Raw genomic sequence first — 25,429 nt, 5'->3', positions numbered from 1 at the left:
CGGCGCCTGCAGACGTGGTGACGTGGGTTGGGCTCCCCGTGTCGTCACTCCGAAGCGCGGTCTGTGTGAGCGGGGAGATGGGCAGCGACTTCTATCTCCGGTATTATGTGGGGCACAAGGGCAAGTTCGGCCACGAGTTCTTGGAGTTCGAGTTTCGGCCGGACGGTGAGGAGGTGGGGAGTGAGGTCTAAGCCGTGGAGGTGGTTAGTGGGGTGTGGGGGTGCGGTTGTAGAGGCTTGGAGAGGTTCTTATTTATTTATATTAAAATAATTTCCTTGATACATGTGAGGAGTCTTGTCATTTCCTACAGTCTTATAGTTTTATTACAACGCCTGTTCAACAAGACATATTTTATATATTTATATTGTCTACATTTGTGTTAACAGGAAAACTCCGCTATGCCAACAACAGCAATTACAAGAACGACGTTATGATCAGGAAGGAGGTGCGTGATCCTTGCTGTGGTGTCATTGTGTGGAATTTTTCTACATGTTGGCAGGAAACTGTGGGTTTCATTGGATTAAAGACGCAAGAGCCGTCTAGTTTATAACACTCCCATTTATTTTTCAGTCACATTTCAATAAATGTTCAGTGCAATTACTGATCTTTTGTAATTATATTCCAGTAATGTATATGTTTTTACCAGTCTATAATATGGCTGCCATTTTGTCTCAAAATAAGTTGTGTTTCAGCCTAAACAAATATTTAAGATAAACAAAATGTAATCCTGAATTTGGAAGGTATTGTGAAGAAACTTGTGTAATATTGTCTACCTGTTCTGTTACATGTGTTTTTGGTAAATATTAATTCTCAGATTGTGTCTTTTGTGATCTCAGTATGTCGATGCTCTCCTTCCTTGCAGGCGTACGTACACAAGAGTGTGATGGAAGAATTAAAACGAATCATAGATGACAGCGAAATCACAAAAGAAGATGATGCTCTGTGGCCTCCACCGGACAGAGTAGGACGTCAGGTGGGCAATGTAACCTCTGAAGCGTCGCACAGAATTTACTGGCAGAGAAGAACCACTTGACCCACCTGTTCTGCCCATTTTCTAACAACTATTCTATAGTGGCCTAGGCTTCATATACAATATTGCACAGTTCGCGCTCTGCTCAGTTTAACACTTTTTACATGATGAGTTTGGAATTTAATAAAACTCTTTGTGTTTATAGTTCGGTTTCTTTCAGTGCACTATATAGTGTTCTGTTCTCGAGTATCTGCTTCCCTACTCGCCAAGACACACCTCTCCCTAGCATTTATTACTGTTACTAGCTCGCATTGCCTTGTGTCCATCACAAGCGTGTGGGAATTCCCTTATAGAAACATAGCCTAGACGGCTTAAGTATAACTTCTTATGTTTTACAGGAGCTGGAGATCGTGATTGGGGACGAGCACATTTCTTTTACCACGTCAAAAATTGGCTCCCTTATAGATGTGAACCAGTCCAAGTAAGTTCTGCTGCACAGTTCAGATGGGACAAAGTGCAGGTTCCTGTAACGGTTGGAGGCTGCAGCGATGACTTGTGAATTACATGTTTTATTGCTCAGGCTTTGAAGAATTGATGCTGTGAAATGGCCATTATAACTATTATTAATTCCCCATCTTGGGGTTTCTTTGCAGGTTTTTGAGATGCACATCTTTTAGATTCAAGAACGCAGTTATTTTGCATGTAATTAGACTGTAAATTGTAGAGGCTCCCTGTGGATAAGATTCAGAATTACACACAACATCCCTGTAATCTCAAAACCCAGACCCACCACATATTGTGAGGTGTGTCTGGGTTTTGAGTTTACATGAGTATTGTCTATAGCTTTTTAACTGGTAAACAATTTTTTGGAGGTCTGTGACCCCCCATCTCTCTGTTTCCAAGCTTGCCCTGCTCACCATTTTTAAATAGCAAGTCCTGAGATACAGCTGTGATTGACCAGTCTATTAAGACCTCTTCTTCTATTTGAGGGGTAAAGAGAACGTTTGCAGGGATAGTGTTAGAACTTGCAGAAAAAGAGACACACCTTGCCGTGGTCTGCAAAATTACAAATACTTTAGCCAAAAATTGTGACTAAATGACACTATTGAGAGAAATACAGATAAGTATTTAACTATGATTTGTCATGTTGGATGTAGCATTGTAACATTCTGTCTTGTTACAGAATTATTAGGTGTTGCATTTGGTTTGTTTGTTTGAAATAATCCCGTTTTTTCTTGTAGGGATCCAGAAGGGTTACGAGTTTTCTACTACCTGGTGCAGGACCTGAAGTGTTTGGTCTTCAGTCTGATCGGACTCCACTTTAAGATCAAACCCATCTAACTCATTTGGGGATTATTTTATGGAAGAGTTTTTTTTATTTTCATGTTGATATTGGATGCAAATCTGAGTTTTATGTATGTTTGGAATCATTGTGTATACTTTTTTACAGACCTGAATCACTTTAATAAAATGTTGGTGATACCATTGCGTCTCTGTGAGGTTTCAGAATCCTGGTTAATTAGGTCACTAGATTCATTGAGACCCCTGCACAGCACTAATCAATGGATTGTTTGTATTATGGGAGGCGGTGTATGTTTACAACCTGTTGTATAACAGATTGTGCTGCTGATGCATGGGTTGTGTGGAGGATGTGGGAGAAGACCAGGAATCCAAGGGGGAGGTATATCCAATAACGCTGCATATAGGAAAGTGAGTGGAGATCCAGCTTTCTGTGGAGTGACCTCGCATAATGACGACCTCCAGGGTTCTTACAAAGCAAACCTTTTCTGCCTTGCCTCTGCAGCACAAGGGGAGGAGAATGACAAGAAGCAGGGGTGGAAAATAAGATGGGTATGCTCCAGGTGTGATGTCAGGCTGTCCTGTAATGCCTCAAGTGTCCTGCCCTGGCTTGCTGTTGAATCTAAAACCAGCAATTTCCAAAGTAGGCGCATTTGCTTCATCTTGAATTGTCTTAGATGCACGGTTACCACCCCCCGTCCTCCCACACAGGGGTAATCACTTACCTTGATTCAAAAGGAAAGAACAAGACTCATTCTACAGATTGGTGCAGGCAGACCTGGTTTTAGATTTGCAAACTAGATCCAAAAGGAAAGAACCGGCACTCTACAGGGATTTGCAAATGTAAGAGTGTTTAATGGTGGACAGATCAACGTTTTGTTCCTAACGTGGACCATGTCAATTTTAGTACCAAAATGACTATCTGTCCTCCAACACTTTTTTACATTTGCAGAGCCATGTGGAGTGCCGGTTCTTTCCTTTTGGATCCAGTTTGCAAATCTAAAACCAGGGATCCCTGAGCCAGTCTGTAGAATGAGTTGTGGAATTGTTACTTTGTAACAGTGTTTCCCAACAGGGTTTGTGAGGTGTCTCTAGGGCAGTAGTTTTCAATCTTTTTTTGTCTAATGAACCCTTGAATTTAGATGGTGAAATACTTGAAAACGAGAGGTAACTCTCAATGTATTACTTCCTGGTAAAATATTTTATAAATAAATAATTCTGGGGAATCCTCCCTCCCCCTCGTGCTGTTCACACGCTACTTCCCCCCCAAGTACCAGGTTACTTCTGCCTGTCCTCTCTCCCCTAAAATCTGTAATGGTGGGTTTCTGAGCCGGTGGGGTGGGGGGGGCTCGACACTTAGTAAAACCCTATGTTGTACCTTGCCGTGGGTGGTTTAGGACTACAACAGGACCTTCCAAAGTTGTTCCCCACAATGCTTTGCATCCACAGAGCAGCAAGGCATTGTGGGATGTTTCTTCAAAAGCTCCTGCAGTCATTGACAGCTCTACCACGCAAGATGTCCAGTTTGGGGCTTTAAGTGTGTGTGTTTCACCCATGAGCACAGGACACTAGTCTGCTTTGGATCGCTCACATAGTTGTTGAGCCCCATTATGAGTCTGCAATAAGATTTATTAATCAGTTTGTGGAACAAATATTTTCTACGAGGGGGGGGGGCATATAATTTTTTAAAAAAGGCTGAGAAACCGCTGGTCTAGAACAAGACAGAAGTGCGTCTCTAGGTCTAAAAATAACACAAAGCATGAGAGCCCAGTTCAGGCATAGAGACCTGTTTGTAGTAAAAACAAACTTTTAAATTATGTATTTGAAGAGAACCAGAAATCCATATTTTCTACTGCTGTGGCAACTAGGCCTTACATTAAATATTCCTTAAAAAATATAAATGAATCCAAGTTTTGGGAGTTTAAAAGTTTTTTTATTTTATTATATTGGTTAAGGCCAGGGCTGTTAGTGCAGTGTTATACAAAATATACTCCTGCGTGTGAAGGGCGGATGTACACATCTGGATTCACTGCTCCGTCTCCTCCCCGTCACACACTATATATTATATATATATATTGACATACATAAATACACTCACTGCTCCGTTCTCTCTCTGCCTCTCTCTCTCTCTCTCTCTCTCTCTCTCTCTCTCTCTCTTCTCTCTCTCTCTCTCTCTCTCTCTCTCTCCCTCTCTCTCTCTCTCTCTCTCTCTCTCTCTCTCACTCTCTCTCTCTCTCTTCTCTCTCTCTCTCTCTCTCTCTCTCTCTCTCTCTCTCTCTCTCTCTCTCTCCCCTCTCTCTCTCTCCCCTCTCTCTCTCTCCCCTCTCTCTCTCCCCTCTCCCTCCCTCCCTCTCTCTCCCCCTCTCCCTCTCTCTCCCCACCCCCCACGTTGCTATGTCTCTACCCCTCTCCCCCCAGTCACTATATATATACACAGTTGCACTCACTGCCCCTTCTCTCCCCTATCTGTGCCCCTCCCCCACACTATACATACACATTTCCCTCTCCCTTCTCCAGTCACCACACAATCGCTGTTCCGTCTCTCCCCCGCTCTCTCCCCCGCTCACGCACACACACACACACTATGCACATGGTGTATCTGGAACGCATGACCTCCATGCGGAGCGACAGGCCGTAAGCACGTGACCACAAGTTCGCGACAGGGCCGTAGAGCAGGCGCGCCGTGACGTCATGGTGGTAGGTGCTCCTGGTGTTCTGTATACAGTGATTACATTATTACTGTATATATAGAAGCAGAGTGTGTGCAGTAACAGTTCACTGCGTATAAGCACATTTCTATTCTCATTCTTTGTATTTTCTGTGCGTTTTTATACATAGAAATAGACCGCTTTGGTTCAGCATGGACACCCTATTCTCACATTGTGTGTGTGTGTGTGTATATATATATATATAGATATATATATATATATATACACACACAAACACACACAATGTATATATATATATATATATATATATATATATATATCCTTGTATAGTTTTAACAGTACTATATAATATGATATTCTAATATAGTATTGCCACTTAGATTAGTACTATATAATATGATATTCTAATATAGTATTGCCACTTAGATTGTAAGCTCTCCAGGGCACAGATTTCCTTTCCTATCATTTGATGTAATGTGTAATAATTCCCTGTAACTGTACTCTCTTCTGTAAAGCGCTGAGTGCTATATAAATAAATAAAAAATGAGGAAATAGCACTTTAAATGGCAAAAATTTAAAGAAGGTAGCAGGTGCCTGCCCCCCACAAATGTGTGGCCACACAAAAATACACAACATGATTAAAGGTAGACGGCAACACTCCATCCATAAGACTCACTGTTTTAGGATATATCTTTGCAAGGAATAAAGTTCTGCAAACCGGTAATTTAAAAAACAAATGTCAGCATTTTCATTTTCAAGCATGCAGAGGATACGTTTCTGGCCACATGGGCCCTTCGTCAGGTCTGTGATTCACTCACCTGATGAAACGCTATATAAATAAAATACAATTCCCAAGTGCGGGGAAACAGTTTCAGGCGAGGAGAATCCTGCTTGTGCAGCCAACACAACATAGACAAACTATTTCTTCAAAGTGCAGGTCTCATCTAGGACAGAGGTACAAAGTACATCTCTACGCACAAGTTCATAATGCAATTCTTCATTTATTGTGACAGCCAAGAACAGAGGAAAGACAATGTTTCAGGTCCCATATGGACCTTTCACCAGGTCCATGAAAGGACCATATGGGACCTGAAACGTTGTCTTTTCACTGTTCTTGGCTGTCACATTAAATGGAGAATTGCATTGTGAACGTGTGAGTAGATCTCTACTTTGTACCTGTCTTAGATGAGATCTGCTATATAAATCAAGACATATATTCTCTCCCCCAGAGGTTCGCTCTGCAGTTTAACGCTTCCCTGGAGAATCTGACTCGGCTCCGGCCGCTGGGGGATGATTTCCGCTGGTTTCTCAAGGTGAGAGATGATGTCCTGATACTCCTGTTCTGTATATAACACACAGGGGTTCATCAGAGAGCTGAGTGTGAGGGATGCTACAAGCGTACGGCTCTCAGACTCCTACTTATAGGGTGAGAGGAGTTTCTAGTTATGGGTTCAGTATCTCAGAGCTCAGCCCAACCCCTTGTCTCTGTCAGTACAGGGAGAATGCTGGTGATGTACTCAGTGCTGTAATAAATCCCTCTGGTGCAGAGATTCGGAAGTACCTAAGTCAGAGACCCGTGTCTGGCCGCTTCTAGCTGTGACCGAGAGAGCAGAGAACCTAAAGCAGTGGTTCCTGCACATATTTTTTATATTTACTTTAAATATCTTCCCTTTCAGGGGATATTTTTAGTTTGTAAATATGATGTGTTCAGGTGATATGAGCATTTAAAATATTTAGTGTCTGGAAGGTCAAAATGGACGTCCCCACAGAGCCGTGTGAAGGTTACCATGGTAACCTCAGGTGCTAGAGATTAAGAAAAACATAATTTTTAAAAATTAAAAAGCAGGACATTGTCAGGGGAAGATACTAACTTTATATGCGTTAAACTCCTATAGGCTTTTGGGGGATTTACTTATTTCCCCTGATTACAGGATTATGCTCAGTGTGAGCTGCTCATATATTGTGTTATTCTTCCTGCAGCTAAAATGCGGGAACTGCGGAGAACTTCCAGACAAATGGCAGTATATCACACTAATGGTGAGTGAAAAAATATATACACACACACACACAGTCGGCAGTCCACTAGGATAGGTGTATAGGCAGGTGCATGTCCCATAACATTTGTATAAAATAACGATACCGTGTTGTTGCACGAAATCGGGAGACAGCACTCAGTCTTAAGCAGGTAAAGCATGTATTTGTGATAGGGCACAAGATACCAACGTTTCGGTCCACAAACGGGACCTTCCTCAGGGTGGTGCCACCCTATTTTTTATATATATATAAAAAAATATATATATACCGGTATATATATTCCATTAAAATGGAAATAGCTTTGTTAGTCCAGTTGCGATAGTGCAGAATAAATGAGTATTTAGGTATTAGGTGATACCTTTTTTTATTTGGGCTAACAATTTGTCATAGGACAAGCTTTTGAGAGATCTCCTCTTTTCCTCAGGTCAGTGATAGAGGAAGAGAGGAGAACATAAATTGGTAGTCCAAATAAAAAAAGGTATCACCTAATACTGAAGTACTTGTATAAATAAATATAACTGCATTTGTAGAAATGTGTACAGTATGTGCTACTAGAGCAGTCTGCAAACACTACATATTATTATATTGCTTTGCTGCTCCTTGCAGGGTGCTGCTCCTTGCAGGGTCCCTGGCAGTGTAGGGGTTAAAGGTGTATTTATTGACCATGAATATGAGTGAGGACCTCCTGTCTGTTTTACATTTTACCATATGCATAGAATGAATAAAATCCAAGTAGCGGTGAGCAGGGGTCAGTGTTGGTGCTGTCCTGTCTGTGTGACCGGTCATCTTCTTACCTGCAGGACAGCGTCCCTCTAAAGGGGGGCAGAGGCAGTGCCAGCATGGTGCAGAAGTGCAAGCTCTGCTCCCGAGAGAACTCTATAGGTGAGTCACCCAGATCTACAACACGCCTCAAACCAACAGCAGTGACACACTTACCCGAAATAACACGTACGTGCAACTCCAACATGCGATCACGGCACAAATAATTGAAACCTCAGACATTCCAGCTCATGTATACGTTACACACTAAACACAAAGTGTACGCACAAGTTCTGTGCAGTTAATACAATTTAATGAAGAGATTATAAAATCAAAATTTTACACTGTAAATATTATCAAAAGGACATTGAAAAACAGTGTTATAATAACTGTACAAACTATTTAGTCCTAAAGCAGTGTCACAGATGTAAACCCCTCTTAACATGTGAGGTCTAATTCTCGAGAAATACAGAAGAACGAACAGGCTCAGCAATTAGGAGGGGTGTCCAACTCCAGTCCTTTAGAGCTACCAACAGGTGAGGTTTTCAGGTTATTCCTGCTTCAGCGCAGTTTGCCACTGATTGATCCACCTGTGCTGAAGCAGGGACAGCCTGAAAACCTGGCCTGTTGGTGGCCCTTGAGGACTGGAGTTGGCCACTCCTGGTTTAGATGGTACCACAATTGGAAATTGCATTTGAAAGAAGAATTGTAGAATGACATGTTAGGCTCTGAAGCTGCAGGGCGGCGGAATCGGGAAAGATGAAGGAAGCACTTCATCGAAGTGGTAGTGGATCTGTGTAACCATCTCCAGCAGAGGGGGTTAAGGATAATACCGTAAAGGAATTTAAAGCTGTTTGGGGTAGACTGGGATCATAAATATGGAGGGGAAAAAAGTCGGGTATGAGGTTTCAAAGCGGGCGGGAAAATAGGCAGAGTGAGCAAACCTCCACTTCCAGTGTTATGAAGGTCTGGGGCAAATCCAGCAACGTCCCGTACTAAACATGTGCACGGAGCAGGCGGAGCCAGCACGATCCTGTTACATTTCACACACCGCAGCATTTACTATGCTGCCCATTCCCAGCCACGTAGGAAAGGAAACTGCAGCGAATAATTAACGTTAAGGAAAATAACATCATGTGGATCTGAATGGGATAGAAATCATTGTGTGAAGTGAGTGGGTTATCCGCACTGCACACGCCATGCACACACCGTTAGAAACGCTGGGTAAACGTATCCACCGCTTGTTTATCGTTTCCTTGCAGATATCTTGAGACCTTCGTTGCAGCCATACAATGTGAGTAATGTGCCGCGTAACGTGCATGAGCGAGGTATCCGTGCGCCGATTTCTCACCCCCCTCGCTTGTGTCTTGCCGCAGTTTGAAGCCACCCTCCTTATTTTGCTGATTCTTGTTTTAGGCTGAAGACAGCGAGACGTTTAAGACCATTGTGGAATTTGAGTGTCGGGGTCTGGAACCTGTCGACTTTCAGCCGCAGGTAACAAGGCGGTCTCATTTCTAATCCCTAATATCTCTGCTCTGATCTCTCTCTCTGCCTCTGCTCTCCTCCTGCAGTCTTCTCAGAGCTTTCTCCTTTCTGTTCTTGTATCTCTGCTCTGGGCTGTCTTCTTTCTGTCCTTATATCCCAGCTCTGCTCGGGCTGTCTCTTTTTTGATCTTGTGTGTCAACTCTGCTCAGGACTGTCTCCTTCCTGTCCTTGTATCTCAGTTCTGCTCAGGACTGTCTCCTTCCTGTCCTTGTATCTCAGCTCTGCCCTGGGCTGTCTCCTTCCTGTCCTTGCATCTCAGTTCTGCTCCGGGCTGTCTTCTTCCTGTCCTTGTATCTCAGCTCTGCCCTGGGCTGTCTCCTTCCTGTCCTTGTATCTCAGCTCTGCCCTGGGCTGTCTCCTTCCTGTCCTTGCATCTCAGTTCTGCGCCGGGCTCTCTCCTTCCTGTCCTTGTATCTCGGCTCTGCCCTGGGTTGTCTCCTTCCTGTCCTTGCATCTCAGCTCTGCCCTGGGCTGTCTCCATCCTGTCCTTGCATCTCAGCTCTGCCCTGGGCTGTCTCCATCCTGTCCTTGTATCTCAGCCCTGCTCCGGGCTGTAGGCATTCTACTCCACTTATCTTAATTTCTCTGCCATTTCCACCAATCTGACTCTTGCCATTAATGTTCTTTAAGCCCTTTCTCTCATAATTTAATGAAGAACACATTCACGTCTCAGAGAGTACCGCAAACTTGCCGTACCCCATTATCACACAGCATACAGTGCTTCCACTGCAGCCAGAGATTCTGGATAATCAAATGCAAACCAGCACTTGTCTCCTCGCCTATTTATAACCCACTTTCTTCAAACTGAGAAACATAAAGGACTTTAAAACCCTGTGACTAATCACCCACGTTGCACTTGCACTACCTTTTGTAACAGATTGTAAGCTCTCTGAGTTAGGGATTGCTCCTTTATCTGTTCTTACATTGTAATATATGTGTATGCTTGAATCGAAAGGCACTGTGTCCATGGTTAGCCAAGATAAAGTAATACATAGTAAGGAGATTGTGGCATGCCCCTGTCTGTGCTGCTTCTCTCTCTGTCTTGTGATAACGGCTCTGTTTCTCCTCTTTATTCCTGGACAGGCTGGATTTGCTGCTGAAGGAGCAGAGTCTGGGACGCCCTTCCCTGAAATTAACTTACAGGAGAAGGTTTGTACTTTGCAACTAAAATGACGTCTGCCAGCTGGTCATTATTAACCTCTTCATAGCCAGAGGACACTGCAAGGCAATATAACAACAATTAGAGGTGGCTCACTCGTCCTCAAGGGCCACCATCAGGTCAGTTTTTGAGGATATCCCTGCTTCAGCACAGGTTGATTGAACCACCTGTACTGAAGCAGGGATATCCTTAAAACCTGACGTGTGTGTGCCCACACTTTATAGATGGACAGAGGGACACACACAAACGTATAGCTTAAGAATTCTTTCGTTTTTTGGGGGGGGGGTGCTGAATTTGTGTAATATTGCCGCTGGTAGTCGTGTCTGGAGAAGCAGTTACTTTGTATTCAGGGTTTTGTTCGCACAGAATTTCCTAGCCTGATCGTAGCAAATCTCTCTGTATTTATTTTATTATTCAGGACGTTCTATCCCAAAAACCATAAGTAATATTTACATGGCAGCTGTTCAATATACTGTGGAGGTTACTTCCTGGTGCTGGCCAAGAGATCAGCTCCGTTCAGATGAATGGGAGCACCATCTCCTCCATCACAGGAGAAGAGGCCGCGCAGTGTGCTGAGTGATATTTGAGACAATGTGTGATGGGTTCTCCCGTATCGTTTGTAGTGTTAATCTGAACACTGTTGTATTCACTCTGCAGGACTGGACGGAGTATGACGAGAAAGCGCAGGGGTCTGTTGGCGTCTACGAGGTGTCACATCAGTTTAAGAAATGCTGAAGTGCAGCAGTGACGGAGGCTGATTTCAAGGAGATTTCCTGCAATAGTTTATACAGTATATAACTTTTATTATACAGAAAATAAACGGTCAATCTGGTCTGTCTGGCACAAAATATATGCCCTTGTTTCACAGAAAATTGAATTGTTACTGAATATAATTTGAGTTGCGCCGTTGTTACAGTGAGAGGATACCTATATACAGGGCTTGACAAATTACCCAAAAAGCTACTCGCCCAACCAAAAAAAGCTACTCGCCCCTAGCCCCCACTCACTTAAAAAAAAAAAAAAAAAAGTTTATAAATTCCTAAGAACTAATAACAACATTAGTTTTTGACATAACAGTTTATTGTATTACATTTATACTTCACTACAATTACGCCTTGTTACATAGTTACGTGTGAGTGAGACACTGTGTGTGACTGACTTACTGGGTGGGTGTATGTAGGCACACCAGAGCCCTTGTAGGGGGAAGGGAGAACAGCCATGTGTGCGGCTGCAGCACGCTGTGTTGTCCTGGGACCTGTGATGCATCTGGTGTTGTAGTTTGTCTCAGACCCCTGACCTCAGTCGCTCACCCCCCCCCCCGTAGCCTGCTTGGGCTGTGTCTCCTCTGAGCAGCCTTAGGCCCGGGACATAGTTACTTGAAGCTCGCTGAGGCACGCTCCTGCTCTGCCTTGCCTGCTGAAAATTGAGCTTTTTCCTGTCCTTGCAGGCGAGGCAGTGAGCGCGCTCTGGGGGTGGGGGCGGAGCGGAGGTGTGCCAGGAGGCGGGGCTAGTCCCTCGCTCCCATTGGATGTCACGTGACCGCTCACATTGCTTCCCCGAGCGGCAAATTTGAAACTTGCCTGTCTCGGCAAAGTTTCAGAGCCTCCGCACGCATCAGCGCACATGCGGAGGGGGAAACTATAGCCGCGCTGATCACAGATGCAGGGGGTTTGTGCATCTGCTCAGCGCGGCTCAGCCCGCCTCAGCGAGCTTGGGCTTACTATGTCCCAGGCCAAACAGGTGCCTTCTCACAGTCGCGCTCAGACTCTCAGCCTCCTCTGGGACTTTCCCCTACCTTTCTGTTTGGTTCCTGTTCCAATGCCAACAGCATTGTGCCTTCTGTTTGCTCTGCGGTGCTTTAAGACCGTTGCTGCTGACGGGGTATCAGCAACCCCCAGGTCTGTGCCCCTCCGTCCTCAGGCACATTGATGCCTACTTCTGGGGTCTGTCGCTGGGCGGGCCATCGCATACACGTGGTGCCTGGCTCCGGTCGGGTAAGCTCCCGTTATCCGCGGAGCGGGACCTTCGCGCTCCAAGCACGTGCTCCCCAACTGCCCGCTCGCCCTCAGCTGCTTCCTTCCAGTGCAGCGTCTACTCAGAGGCTGCCTCATCTCCTTGACGCTGTGTGACGTCACCTGGCGTCCCGGTGGCTTGGAGAAAAATGCCAGTAGCGCCGCAGCACCCCGCTGAAACATCTCGCCAGCGGGTAAAATGCACTCATCCCAGGCGAGCGGGCGAGTGTATTTGTCGAGGCCTGCATATATATATATATATATATATATATATATATATATATATATATACACTTATACTAAACAGTATTTTATATGCAACTGTGCAAATCTAGGATTCGAATAAATGACATTTTTATCATAATCTTGAATGCGTGTGTGTATACAGGAAATAGGGCCATATTTACCAAGCAGCCTTCTACTATAATGCAGTCCTAGAGGTGTGAGTGGCAGCCTCTTTGTCACTGGACTCTAAACATGGGCCATAAATCTGTCTAATGTAGGTGTGGTACAGGACATAACGTGTTTAATGCACATACCATATTTGCCCGATGATAGCGTGACCCTGAATTTGGGTCACTAAATGAACTATTTTTCATATATTCCCTGTTATAGCATTATACAATTGTATTAGGCTTACCCCTGTGTATCTGACACTCTCACTGCTATCAGTACAGCACATGTATATATTTTTTTCTGTGTATATTCTCTCAGTTTTGCATTTTTTTGATTTATGATGTCTATTAGTCATTAACATCTTTTGTGACCGGCCGGTCTGTACTGCTGCACTGCGGGAAACTATTCTTTCCCTCAGTGAGCAAGGTTTCTCTTAGGGCATCGATTTTTTAGTTTTATTTTTTCTGGGTTTATTACACTGTGTTTTTGATCAATTTTTTTTGTGTCCACCAATTTATTTTTTAGACAGGCAGTCTCATCAGTCAGTTGTTTGTATTTCTGTTATCTTTTGGATTTAATTAAAGTACCCTTTATATTTTTGCAAATTATTGTCTGAGTGCTACTTTAGAGGTTTCTTTTTCTTCTGTGTTTATATATATATATATATATATATACACTTATACTAAACAGTATTTTATATGCAACTGTGCAAATCTAGGATTCGAATAAATGACATTTTTATCATAATCTTGAATGCGTGTGTGTATACAGGAAATAGGGCCATATTTACCAAGCAGCCTTCTACTATAATGCAGTCCTAGAGGTGTGAGTGGCAGCCTCTTTGTCACTGGACTCTAAACATGGGCCATAAATCTGTCTAATGTAGGTGTGGTACAGGACATAACGTGTTTAATGCACATACCATATTTGCCCGATGATAGCGTGACCCTGAATTTCAGATGACCCCCGCTCCCCTCTTCAAGTAGTAGCTGGAAAGAAAACAAGATTGTGTGTGCCAAGCATGCGCATTTTAAGTGAAACTTCTGTTTTTTCTCACTGTTTTGTCACAGAAATTGTATTTGTGATGGTAATTTCTTTTATTTAAAAATCAAAACACAATTTCAGTGACAACGCAAAGAAGTTTGACTTAGAACGTGCATGCCCGGCTCACATCCTGTTTGAGCTATTTGCTCTTCTGTATTTGTACTAACTGAATTCCTCGTGTCTGTGTGCGTGCGTCAGCGAGTGTGACTGCGGGTATGTGACTGCACTTTGTTTTTATTTTCCATTCGTTTGAAAAAGGTTTGTTAAGGTAAGAGGACCCTGCAGCACAATGAATAATAGCACAGGCCAGCAGCAGTGTGTGTGTCTGTTTGGGGGGGGGGGGGGGGGGGGGATCTCACGCAGGCTCTCCCAGCACTGCAGTCTGGAGAAGCAGGGGGTGAGTCTGCGAGGGGGGGGGCAAGCTCTCCCAGTGGCACAGTGCAGCAGGAGAAGCCGGTGATGAAGTCCCTGCGGGGGATGAGGCCAGAATCTGGTTGGTTACAGAGATGCTGTGAGGAGTGTGAGCTGCCAACACTCGCTACGGCCTCTTCTGCCAGCAGTGACGTCACTTCCGGGACTCCACTTTCATCTCCCTACCAATCACAGCACAACAACGCTGGCTACTGTGTGTGTACTATCATATACAGTAGCCGCTGTGTTAATCGCTTACCCAGGAGTGGACGCACTCAGCAGCAGAGCCGATTCTAAGGCGCATATGGACTTTTCAATTTAACTTTATTGAAACAAAACATTGTCTTATAAATAGGGCAAAACCTGTACATTACATAAACTTTGAACACTCGATCCTGCTTTACTGACCCTTCGCTGACCAGGGCCTGCACCTCCTTGAGGCGTATAATACAGTGTAGGGCCTCTGGTAGCAAAGGGTTAAATCGCTCCTGTTTCGGATTCTGCGCACTCCTTGGCACTGGAACGCTTTTCTTTGCAGGGAAGAGGTTCTGTGTTTCCGGATTGGCTGTTTTGCTTTGGGCCGTGATGGACATTTACTGCCCTCTATTGTGGGGGAATTACTTAACCATGAAATGATCCCTGTGCAAAAGAGTTCAAGGATAGATCCAAGATTTCTTAGGGAAGGTCCCAGCTATTAGGGAAGTTTGGGAACTTCCCAAAAGGAAGAATCCTGTGTAGGTCGGTAGCTTAGAAAACTCGACTCTATGTCTCGTTGCAAGGCAAATTAAGAGGTTATCCTATCTTTGCATAGAAATCTAAACCAAATGTTCATGTTGAACCCTTTCACTGCCTTCAGCGCAAAATGGAGCAACGCGGTGAAGGAGCCGTCGAATCATTAGGTGGGCAAGAGCGGATTACATCCGTGCCAGTATTATTCTCGTGGCTCATTGCTTATTGAATGATTGAGGAAAAAAGAGCCACCATACGTGCAGATCCCATCACCTCCTGTCGTGAGTCAGGGGCCTTACCCCCTCTCACCTCGCAGCCAGAAACACAGCTGTTCTTAGTAATGAGGCTGGCTCTGGCAGAGAGACAGGTAGTCACACGGGGAAACCTGCACAGGAAGAGCAAATATGCAAACCCAGAGAAATAGCTTACTGCATATGTGCAAATAAAGTGGTTTATCCCTACGCGCACTAAAAAGTAACACATAATAGCAGAAGTTTGTTTTAACACAACATTTAGGTTGACTGTGTGGTTCTTGTTACTTTTGTAACCGCTGTGGTCTCAGGAATTAAGTCCAAACGCATTCATTGTAGGCATCAGGTTAAAGGGGCATTGAGAAAGCTCACCCCCTGCAACAAAGGAAGTGAGCTGCAGTGCTTAGTGAACGGTAGAGAGATCTGCGAACCAAGAAGTGGACACGAGGAAATAAGTCAGGTCTTACCTGCTGCTGAACACGCACTGCTGTGATACCGGATAGTCCTGGTCTAGTTTTAGGGCTGCCCAACTTCCAGTCTGCAAGAGCAGCAGCAGCACTACCATTCTACTTCTTTAAGTTTACAAATATTGTACGATATTCTGTCCACAACCAGTGAAGAGACAAATTTAAAATGGTTATAAAACAATAAAATCATTCGGTGTTAAGCAGGTTAAAATCTTGGTATCCTGGCTCTATCCCTTCACAGGGTTCTCCTCTAGCACCTTGAAGATGTCCTCCAGGGAGTGATGCACACACTGCACAAACTCTGCGACGTCACGGGACGGATACGCAGACACGTTGCAGCCAATGTAGTCATCATGGACGTTGTATCCCACCCCAAACCCGTCGGACACTACTGGGGCAAAACCCCCGAAGTGCACGGCGGGGCTGGTGAGTGTGCTGGTGGACAAGACGTTGTGATTTATTTGAGCGTAGGCGGGATCCAGAAATATCTCCGGGAGGGAAAGCCCCTTACTGGCTGCCAGGTATCGCAGAGCAAAGAGATGACGATCAAACCCTTGACCTGCGTGTGAGAAGAGAAGAGCACAACGTTTAGTACAACAGGGAAATGTACAAAGGAAACCAAAGTAAGTGTCTGAGAGGATCGTGCCAACTCATCTAGAGAACCTCATCTCATTCACCGCTCCTCATCTCACTCACCGCTCCTCATCTCATTCACCGCTCCTCATCTCATTCACCGCCCCTCATCTCATTCACCGCTCCTCATCTCATTCACCGCTCCTCATCTCACTCACCGCCCCTCATCTCATTCACCGCTCCTCATCTCACTCACCGCCCCTCATCTCACTCACCGCTCCTCATCTCACTCACCGACCCTCATCTCACTCACCGCTCCTCATCTCACTCACCGCCCCTCATCTCATTCATCGCCCCTCAACTCATTCACCGCCCCTCATCTCATTCACCGCTCCTCATCTCATTCACCGCTCCTCATCTCATTCACCGCTCCTCATCTCATTCACCGCTCCTCAACCCATTCACCGCTCCTCATCTCATTCACCGCTCCTCATCTCATTCACCGCTCCTCATCTCATTCACTGCTCCTCATCTCATTCACCGCTCCTCATCTCATTCACCGCTCCTCATCTCATTCACCGCTCCTCAACCCATTCACCGCTCCTCATCTCATTCACCGCCCCTCATCTCACTCACCGCTCCATCTCACTCACCGCTCCTCATCTCATTCACCGCTCCTCATCTCATTCACCGCTCCTCATCTCATTCACCACCCCTCATCTCATTCACTGCTCCTCACATCATTCACTGCTCCTCATCTCATTCACCGCCCCTCATCTCATTCACTGCTCCTCACATCATTCACTGCTCCTCATCTCATTCACCGCCCCTCATCTCATTCACCGGTCCATCTCACTCACCGCTCCTCATCTCATTCACCGCTCCTCATCTCATTCACCGCTCCTCATCTCATTCACCGCTCCTCACATCATTCACTGCTCCTCATCTCATTCACCGCTCCTCATCTCATTCACTGCTCCTCACATCATTCACTGTTCCTCACATCATTCACTGCTCCTCACATCATTCACTGCTCCTCACATCATTCACTGCTCCTCACCTGCAGAGAGGAATTTAATACTAACTTGGCACCTACAGAATTATTACAGAAAACAGACTAAGCAATCTACATCATACAAACAGGTAAGTTATAAAGACAATTAGGAGAGGGGGGGAGGTCGCAAAAATACAGAATATTGTTTTGTTCCTATAATGTTCCTAGAAGAAGCAATAAAAGAATCCCTTCATCACATTAAAAAAACAAAAACAGCGCTTCCTCATATCGTAAATATTGATGTGAATTTTCCGGCAACTTTAAACCTCAGCACTAATCACTGCTTCTTTACATTTGCGCCATCTCCCTCTATCCCCTCCAACCCCCCAGGTGAATAGTAGGGGTAATTGTACACTGGATGAATTCGATCAGTGACGTGGTTAGAGGGGTAATCTCCAGTTAGATATATTCTCACTCACCCATCGCCGCTTCCTTGGTCAGCGTCCCATGGTATTTGGAGCATTCCATCAGCATGTCTCTAAGCTCGGCTGCGCTGTGTTGGGACGACCGTATCACAAATGCCTCAGAGCACTTCTTGGTGTAGACTGAAGCCGGTCGTATTGTCTCTGTGCGGCCATGTTTGAAGGCCGCGGTGCTGCAGGACTCGTATGTGGCCGTGGTCTGACCGTACTGCCTCAGGAACGCCATTTGGAAGGCAAGCTGGGCCACAGAGTCCGGGCTGAGCTTCTGCGCTTTTAAGGACTCCTTCCCTCCTCTTTGGAACACCATGGATGCTATAGTCAGTGAGCTCACGGTCGTGTCAAACTTCTTCTTGGCGCTGGAGATTGCGGCTTTTAACGAGTCGTCCAGGTGGAAGTGAAGTTCCTGCACAGCACTGTTGGAGTCCACGTTGGCCATCCTGCTCTGTGGAGACACTGCTGGCCGCTGAGTGCTGTCCTTAAACACCTCATTCTGGAACCTCACAATGGCCACTCCATCCCCCCATGAATGCTCGAAGTTAACGCCTGCCGTCCCGTCTGCCATCATGATGATGCTGAACGACTTGTCGTACCAGCGATTCACACCGGAGCCGTGCAGCATGTTGTGCGACAGATGAATAGGATCCTTAATGGGAAAGTCATCCAGGCACAAGCAGAATACGGCAGAGTCCACTTTCCTCAGAGCCTCCTGGTTCCCATTGTCCAGCAGCTTCTGTCTCAGTAATGCCCATGTATTCCTCTCTTCACTGGTCAGATACCCCAGGGGAAACTCTGATTCGCTGCTAGTGTCAGATAGGATGTGGTGCAGGTGCGCTTGGATTTCTGACGCTTGCACTATGTTCCCGTCTTTGTCCAAGACGTCGAACACGTAGAAGTGTCCCCTCCTTAAAACCAGCAGGTGCCTCCCTTTCTCATCTGTTGCAAGCTCATCGCGGTTGGGTTTCGGCAGGCGTGTAGAATTGAAGAGTCGGAAATACTGAGACATGTCTAATGGGTATGCGTTCACCATGTACGCGCCATACCAGGACAGTGAGGAGGGCACAAGCCGGATGAGCCTCTTGAATGCCAGAGTGTCACTTTTGGCAGGATTGAGATGGAAAACTTCTGGCTCAAGGTACCCGGCTCTGATGGTCTTCATGAAGCGGATGGCAGACACAGTCATGTTAGTGGCTCTGATCAGCTGGTCATTATATTCCGGCTTCGGGTCAGGAGTAAAGGACATGAAGGGATTAGAATTAAGCACTACAGGGTCACGGGAGCACAGATACATATCAAACCATGGACCTGCAAATCAAAGAGATAATTATTACAGCACAGGGGCAAACAGAAATCTGGTAATGAAGGTGTTTGTAATCCCTGTGCTAGTTATGTATAACCTTGATCACATTATCTAATATCCCTCCGTCGCAGGTGTCAACTGCGTAAACTTGTGTTACAAATACCACAGCTTCGCATAAACTGCCGTTGTGCTCATTTATACCACTTAAACCAAGCTGTTGAATCAGGGAAGTTTCCCAGTATCACATTGACATTCACTTGAATAGCGGTTATCGCACATCCATGAATCTCTCCCGAAAATTGGTTGTGGTCACTGCTTGTAGCCATTTTGAGAGATAAAATCAGGTGATTGGTTGTAGATTCAGCTGCAATCCTCTCAATGATCCCATTTGCTGTATTTTCATCCTCTTCATAAACACAGCAGTAATGTCGCAGGAAAGTCTCGTATTCTGAGGGGTACTTACCAGAGATGTAACTTGTTTGCGGGTTCTGCTTGTCGATCAGCGCCAGCTCCTCGTGCAGCTTCGTTCCAATCCCACTCTGGAATTTCCTCGCCAGCAGATCTGTCTTCCTGAAAAGATCACAAAAGGTTTCCAGTCGTCAGAATGTTTAGAGGAGGCAATGTCCATTCAACACAACGGTAACAAAAGTAACAATTCATCATATCTGAAGTACCAGACTATTAACCCGATCACTGCCAACACCACAGATGGTGATCTACGCACTGCCTGAATATTGGGTCAGTACCTGAATTGCTCGTCGTCCAGAAGAGGCGTTTGTGCGTTCAAGTATCTTTTTATAGAGTCTTCAAGTTTAGGGATAGGCAGTCTGCATATAAAAACAAACGGCAGATATTTCACATATAATGAAATGTTATATTAGGCTGATAATGTAACACAGAACATGGTCATACAAAAATTAGGTTAGACTCATCTATATGACTATTTGCATTCTAGTGAAAATGTTGTTAACACAATCCCACTCATGAGACTGTGTGCTTTTTATATGTATGTTAAACACACGCAAGAGAAATTAAGTCTATTTACTAAGAAGGGGCGTAAGGCTTTCCTCACCTTGGCAGGCTCTTCTGGTAATGCAAAGTTGGGACGATGCTCCTGTGCAGGTATTCTGTGTCGGAGCTCCCTGCACTGTAAGTCCTGAGCAGGATGGGTGCTGGAATGGCCACACACACCCCTGGGGACATAACACTCCCTCTGCAGAGAGACAACGCAGACAGCAAGCGAGCCATGGGGACTTACAGAAAGCAGCACTATTGAGACCTGGGAGGGAAAGGAGCAGAGAAAGAGAACACTGAGAGCAAGAAAGGGATCCTGATCCCAAGGAGAAGAGAAAGACAAATATACATTAACCTGAGAATTCTTCCCCCCTCCCCCCCCCCCCCCCGTCTCTCACCTTTGCTTGCTCTCCCTCCTTTGCCATTCGCTCTCACACACACACACACACACACACACACACACACACACACACACACACACACACACACACACACACACACACACACACACACTTTTGCCCTCCCCTCTCTAACACGTTTGCCTTCCTCTCTCTCACACACACTTTTACTCTCCTTTCTCTCACACACACACACAAACACACACACACACACACACACACACACACACACACACACACACACTTTTGCCCTCCCCTCTCTAACACGTTTGCCTTCCTCTCTCTCACACACACTTTTACTCTCCTTTCTCTCACACACACACACAAACACACACACACACACACACACACACACACACACACACACTTTACCCCTCTCTCTCACCTTTGCCCCTCTCTCTCACCTTTGCCCCCCTCTCTCACCTTTGCCCCCCTCTCTCACTCACATACAGTACACACACTTTTACCCCTCTCTCACCTTTGCCCCCCTCTCTCACTCACATACAGTACACACACTTTTACCCCTCTCTCACCTTTGCCCCCCTCTCTCACTCACATACACACACTTTTACCCCTCTCTCACCTTTGCCCTCTCACTCGTCCTACCTGTCTCGCCAGTGTGTCCCTGTGCACCGTTCACATCTGTCCCCCGGAAACACGCTCCTGTCCCGGACTTTCCGGCCGCAGGAGGAGAGGCAGCATTGTGTGTCACATAGACACAAAAACACGCAGCAGGGGCAGCATTGTGTGTCACATAGACACAAAAACACGCAGGAGGGGGCAGCATTGTGTGTCACACACAAACAGGTGAAGGGGCAGCTTTGTGTGTCACAAACACAAACAGGTGAAGGGGCAGCTTTGTGTGTCACAAACACAAACAGGTGAAGGGGCAGCATTGTGTGTCACAAACACAAGCAGGTGAAGGGGCAGCTTTGTGTGTCACAAACATAAACAGGTGAAGGGGATGTGAGTAACATTTGTAGAGGGAATATGAGGAGTTTGAGCATGAAGACTGACATACATTGCACAAGCTGAGCAAGGAATAAAACGGCAGCAGATTTATACAAATAGTGTTTGTGTTTATATGTGCGACATGCGATATCTCACAATGTATAAATATACTTATAGTTATATGAGGAGTTAGTAAGAGCTACAGAGGCAAATAGAACATAACCCTATAAATAATAATAACTATTTCATTTAGTGCTTTTCTCCCAATGGGACTGAAAGCGCGTCACAATTATAGTGTAGTAAGCAGTATGCAGCACGTAAGATTTTTACAGACACAACCTGAGCATAATCTTATCCCCCTAGTTTTTTTTTGCATAGTCTGCTAAAAGATACGATATGAGAAATGCCCGAGACTCCAGGTTCACTCCCCGGCACCACTCATATCTAATCCAGGTTCTGCACAGCGCTCCTCTATCTCTACACACAATATATACTGTCAGAAATCACAGCATTATCCTGTGTGCATTCTGCTAATAATACTAGTCATGTAGCATTATTCATTGGAACTATATTGGTATTAATGCTATTGTGTATCTCATAGGGAGAAGAAGATGGTTGATGAATGTCAGTACTGTGAAGACATGGAGTTTACTTGTGACTGGATGGGGCACTTGAGGCGTCTGTAATTAGCCATCATTTATTTATTATATCTTTTTACAAGTGTGTTTGTTTTGGTATCCCAGTTCTTTTGTGGTGTGTGTTTGATTCATTGTATTTTGCCAGGTTTTTAAAGCTTCACCCGTCAGTAATAAGACTGCATTTCTCTCAGATACGTTAATAAGGATGTTGTTATCCGAGGATACAATGGAATATTCTATTACTGCTTTGTCATTTCTACATAGGTATAAAACCTCAGCTCGTCTGTTCCTGCCCCACAGAATATGACTCGTGAATCCATAAATACACGAATAGCTCAGTGACTTTTTTTAAAAAGGGACTCGCAAGATCTCTGTGTAACTCACATTGTATCTAAAGTGCAGTAACTCAGTCATTCGTTACTATTCCTTCCTCTGGTACCTACTCATGTTTCATACATATGAGCAGCTCCATTGGCTAATACTATATATACAAATTCCTGACAGTGCAGGTCTCCTCTGAGACAGAGGTACAAAGTAGAGATCTACTCACAAGTTCACAATGTCATTCTCCATTTAATGTGTCAGTCAAGAACAGAGGAAATACAACGTTTCAGATCCCATATGGACATCACCTGATGAAAGGGCCATATGGGACCTGAAACATTGTGCCTCCTCTGTTCTTGGCTGTCACATTAAATGGAGAATTGCATTACAGAACTTGTGAGTAGATCTCTACTTTGTACCTCAGTCTTAGAGGAGACCTGCACTTTGAAGAAATTATTTGTCTATGTTGTGTTGGCTGCACAAGCAGGATTCTCCTCGCCTGAAACTGTTTCCCCGCACGTTGGAACTGTACTAATACTATACATCACAGATGTACTCTTGCAGACGCATTTACCAGAACACCCTTCTGTCTCTGTAAGCTATCCCTACTTACCACTTAGATTGTAAGCTCTTCTGGGCAGGGACTCCTTTTCCTATTATTTTATGTCTGAAGCACTAATTCCCACTATGTGTTATATTATAATGTCACGTCTATTGTAAAGTGCTATGTACCTAGATGGCGCTATATAAATAAAGATATACATACATACATGTTTAGGTTTTCCCCTCCATGATATATAGTCTTTAGTCTGTGTATAAATATAATATCTGATAATAAATGACAGCGTTTCTCCTGTCTCGGAGCCTTTACTTGAGGGCAGTCATATTCTTTTCAAATTATCCAGAGCTCCCTAATCTCCTCCCAGTCTCCTAATGATGAAGTCAGTAATAGGATTGGGGGTATTAATTTGGGACAGTAATGCCAGCTGCGTGGCCGGTGGTGGGTGAGGGGTGACCTTGCGGGTTTTGTTGGTTTTGGATCCTATCTCCAGAGGACGTGAGCTGGTTTCTCACAGAGCGGCGCGGTCCGTCCATGGGACGCTGACCCTCCCCTGGACGCCCTTGGGACACCATGGCAGGGGCACTGGACGCGATGCTGGCCAGAACGAAGGACGTATGCAAGAGAAACGGGCTGCTCATCCTGTCCGTGTTATCGGTTATCGTGGGATGTCTTCTGGGCTTCTTCCTCAGGACCAGACGCCTCACGGAGCAGGTCGGTGAAAAGACTGCAGAGTCTCAACCAAGCCTGATAATAAGTGTAATAACTGTGATAATAGTAATATATATTTGATTTGTAGCTCTGACTAAGTACAAAGCGCTGTGTAAAAATAGATTGTAGTTGCTGGTTCTTCAGATTTGATGAGGAATATATATCAAGTGTGACAAACTTTGCTCCCAAAACAGGTGCAAATAGGGTCATTTTCTCTCTGTGTCACTTTGCGTCAATATATCAAGGGGCTTTGCTCCAAGTTAGCACAATATTATGAGATGGATTAAAATCTGCAGCTACGACCAGTGCAGTTTTCCTCTCTCTTTGGTTCAGATTATTCCTCTTCCTGCCCTTGTTATTACTCACCTTCCCCCCCCCCCCTCTCCCACCTCCCTGCCCTCTCCCACCTCCCTGCCCTCTCCCACCTCCCCTCTCTCACGCCCCCCTCCCTCTCTCACGCCCCCAACTCCCCTCCCCCTCTCATGCCCCCAACTCCCCTCCCCCTCTCATGCCCCCAACTCCCCTCCCCCTCTCATGCCCCCCAACTCCCTCCTCTCATGCCCCACAACTCCCCTCATGCCCCCCAACTCCTCATGCCCCCCAACTCCCCTCTCTCACCTCCCCCTTCCCTCTCTCATGCCCCCCACCTGCCTGACCTCTCACCCCCCACCTGCCTGACCTCTCACCCCCCCATCTGCCTGACCTCTCACCCCCCCACCTGCCTGACCTCTCCCCCCCACCTGCCTGACCTCCCCCACCTGCCTGACCTCTCACTCCCCCATCTGCCTGACCTCTCCCCCCACCTGCCTGACCTCTCCCCCACCTGCCTGACCTCTCACTCCACCTCCCTGATCTCTTTCACGCCCCTCTACCTCCCTTCCTTCTCTCACCCTCTCTACCTTCCGTTCCCGTAGCTCCCTGACCTCCCTCCCCCCTCCACTTCCCTGACCTCCCTCCCCCCTCCACTTCCCTGACCTCCCTCCCCCCTCCACTTCCCTGACCTCCCTCCCCACTCTACTTCCCTGACCTCCCTCCCCCCTCCACTTCCCTGACCTCCCTCCACCCTCCACTTCCCTGACCTCCCTCCCCCCTCCACTTCCCTGACCTCCCTCCCCCTCCACTTCCCTGACCTCCCTCCCCCCTCCACTTTCCTGACCTCCCTCCCCCCTCCACTTCCCTGACCTCCCTCCCCCCTCCACTTCCCTGACCTCCCTCCACTTCCCTGACCTCCCTCCCCCCTCCACTTCCCTGACCTCCCTCCCCCCTCCACTTCCCTGACCTCCCTCCCCCCTCACCACCTCTTTGAACTCATGCCCCCTTTCATTTCCTGAGCTCTCACGCCTCCTGCAGCTACCTGACCTCTCTCAACCCCCCCACATCTCTGACCTCTAACTCCCCCCCTACCTCCCTGACCTCTCTCACCCCCCCACCTCTCTGACCTCTCTCACACCCCTCACCTCCCTGACCTCTCTCATCCCCCCACATCCCTGACCTCTCTCATCCCCCCACATCCCTGACCTCCACCTTCTTCCCTCTCTCTTAACCTATTCACCTCCCTTCCCTCAATACCCGTACACCTCCCTCACTCTCCCCCCTCCTCCCCCCTCCACCTCCCTTCCCCCCTCCACCTCCCTTCCCCCCCTCCACCTCCCTTCCCCCCCTCCACCTCCCTTCCCCCCTCCACCTCCCTTCCCCCCTTCCACCTCCCTTCCCCCCTTCCACCTCCCTTCCCCCCTCCACCTC

At 46.1% G+C, this 25,429-nt stretch overlaps 4 protein-coding genes across 8 annotated transcripts in view; 3 read left to right on the top strand and 1 right to left on the bottom strand.

The window, feature by feature from the left end:
• On the top strand, positions 1-2,455 carry MAGOH (mago homolog, exon junction complex subunit). The gene is made up of 5 exons (XM_075616364.1): positions 1-165; positions 387-445; positions 863-973; positions 1,369-1,451; positions 2,212-2,455. The coding sequence occupies exons 1-5, from the start codon at positions 78-80 to the stop codon at positions 2,309-2,311; spliced, it is 441 nt and encodes a 146-aa protein (XP_075472479.1). The 5' UTR covers positions 1-77; the 3' UTR covers positions 2,312-2,455.
• A 2,371-nt stretch (positions 2,456-4,826) lies between these two features.
• Positions 4,827-11,377, top strand: CZIB (CXXC motif containing zinc binding protein). The gene is made up of 8 exons (XM_075616363.1): positions 4,827-4,966; positions 6,168-6,251; positions 6,919-6,975; positions 7,773-7,854; positions 8,994-9,025; positions 9,148-9,225; positions 10,360-10,425; positions 11,093-11,377. The coding sequence occupies exons 1-8, from the start codon at positions 4,961-4,963 to the stop codon at positions 11,168-11,170; spliced, it is 483 nt and encodes a 160-aa protein (XP_075472478.1). The 5' UTR covers positions 4,827-4,960; the 3' UTR covers positions 11,171-11,377.
• Positions 11,378-14,605: 3,228 nt separating this feature from the next.
• Positions 14,606-23,306, bottom strand: CPT2 (carnitine palmitoyltransferase 2). 3 transcript variants are annotated; one of them, XM_075616351.1, is made up of 7 exons: positions 23,187-23,306; positions 21,110-21,176; positions 20,164-20,370; positions 19,838-19,918; positions 19,555-19,661; positions 17,792-19,096; positions 14,606-16,304 (listed from the first exon to the last, which is right to left on the bottom strand). In XM_075616351.1, the coding sequence occupies exons 3-7, from the start codon at positions 20,337-20,339 to the stop codon at positions 15,973-15,975; spliced, it is 2,001 nt and encodes a 666-aa protein (XP_075472466.1). In that variant the 5' UTR covers positions 20,340-20,370; positions 21,110-21,176; positions 23,187-23,306; the 3' UTR covers positions 14,606-15,972. The 3 variants fall into 3 exon arrangements, with proteins under 3 accessions (XP_075472466.1, XP_075472465.1, XP_075472467.1); XM_075616350.1 differs by lacking the exon at positions 23,187-23,306 and having other exon boundaries at positions 21,110-21,667; XM_075616352.1 differs by lacking the exon at positions 23,187-23,306 and having other exon boundaries at positions 21,087-21,128.
• Positions 23,307-23,556: 250 nt separating this feature from the next.
• The window catches only part of SLC1A7 (solute carrier family 1 member 7), a 30,851-nt gene continuing 28,978 nt past the window's right edge, over positions 23,557-25,429 (top strand). For all 3 annotated transcript variants that reach the window (XM_075616358.1, XM_075616357.1, XM_075616359.1), the window contains exon 1: positions 23,557-23,689. The gene's annotated coding sequence lies outside the window, so the exon portion shown is untranslated. The remainder of the gene's footprint in view (positions 23,690-25,429) is intronic.

This window comes from Ascaphus truei, chromosome 10 (genome assembly GCF_040206685.1).
Source record: "Ascaphus truei isolate aAscTru1 chromosome 10, aAscTru1.hap1, whole genome shotgun sequence".
NCBI lineage: Eukaryota > Metazoa > Chordata > Amphibia > Anura > Ascaphidae > Ascaphus > Ascaphus truei.
Note: the sequence above shows the minus strand (reverse complement) of the source record. Positions and strands in the feature narration are given on the sequence as shown.

Coding starts and splice junctions, on each gene's coding strand:
- MAGOH (XM_075616364.1), top strand. CDS start 78: ATGGGCAGCGACTTCTATCTCCGGTATTATGTGGGGCACAAGGGCAAG. Junction 166..386: donor GTTCGAGTTTCGGCCGGACG/GTGAGGAGGTGG, acceptor TTGTGTTAACAG/GAAAACTCCGCTATGCCAAC. Junction 1,452..2,211: donor ATAGATGTGAACCAGTCCAA/GTAAGTTCTGCT, acceptor TTTTTCTTGTAG/GGATCCAGAAGGGTTACGAG.
- CZIB (XM_075616363.1), top strand. Junction 6,976..7,772: donor GGCAGTATATCACACTAATG/GTGAGTGAAAAA, acceptor TCTTACCTGCAG/GACAGCGTCCCTCTAAAGGG. Junction 9,026..9,147: donor CTTCGTTGCAGCCATACAAT/GTGAGTAATGTG, acceptor TTCTTGTTTTAG/GCTGAAGACAGCGAGACGTT.
- CPT2 (XM_075616351.1), bottom strand. CDS start 20,339: ATGGCTCGCTTGCTGTCTGCGTTGTCTCTCTGCAGAGGGAGTGTTATG. Junction 19,919..20,163: donor TACCAGAAGAGCCTGCCAAG/GTGAGGAAAGCC, acceptor TTTTATATGCAG/ACTGCCTATCCCTAAACTTG. Junction 19,662..19,837: donor CTGGACGACGAGCAATTCAG/GTACTGACCCAA, acceptor TGATCTTTTCAG/GAAGACAGATCTGCTGGCGA.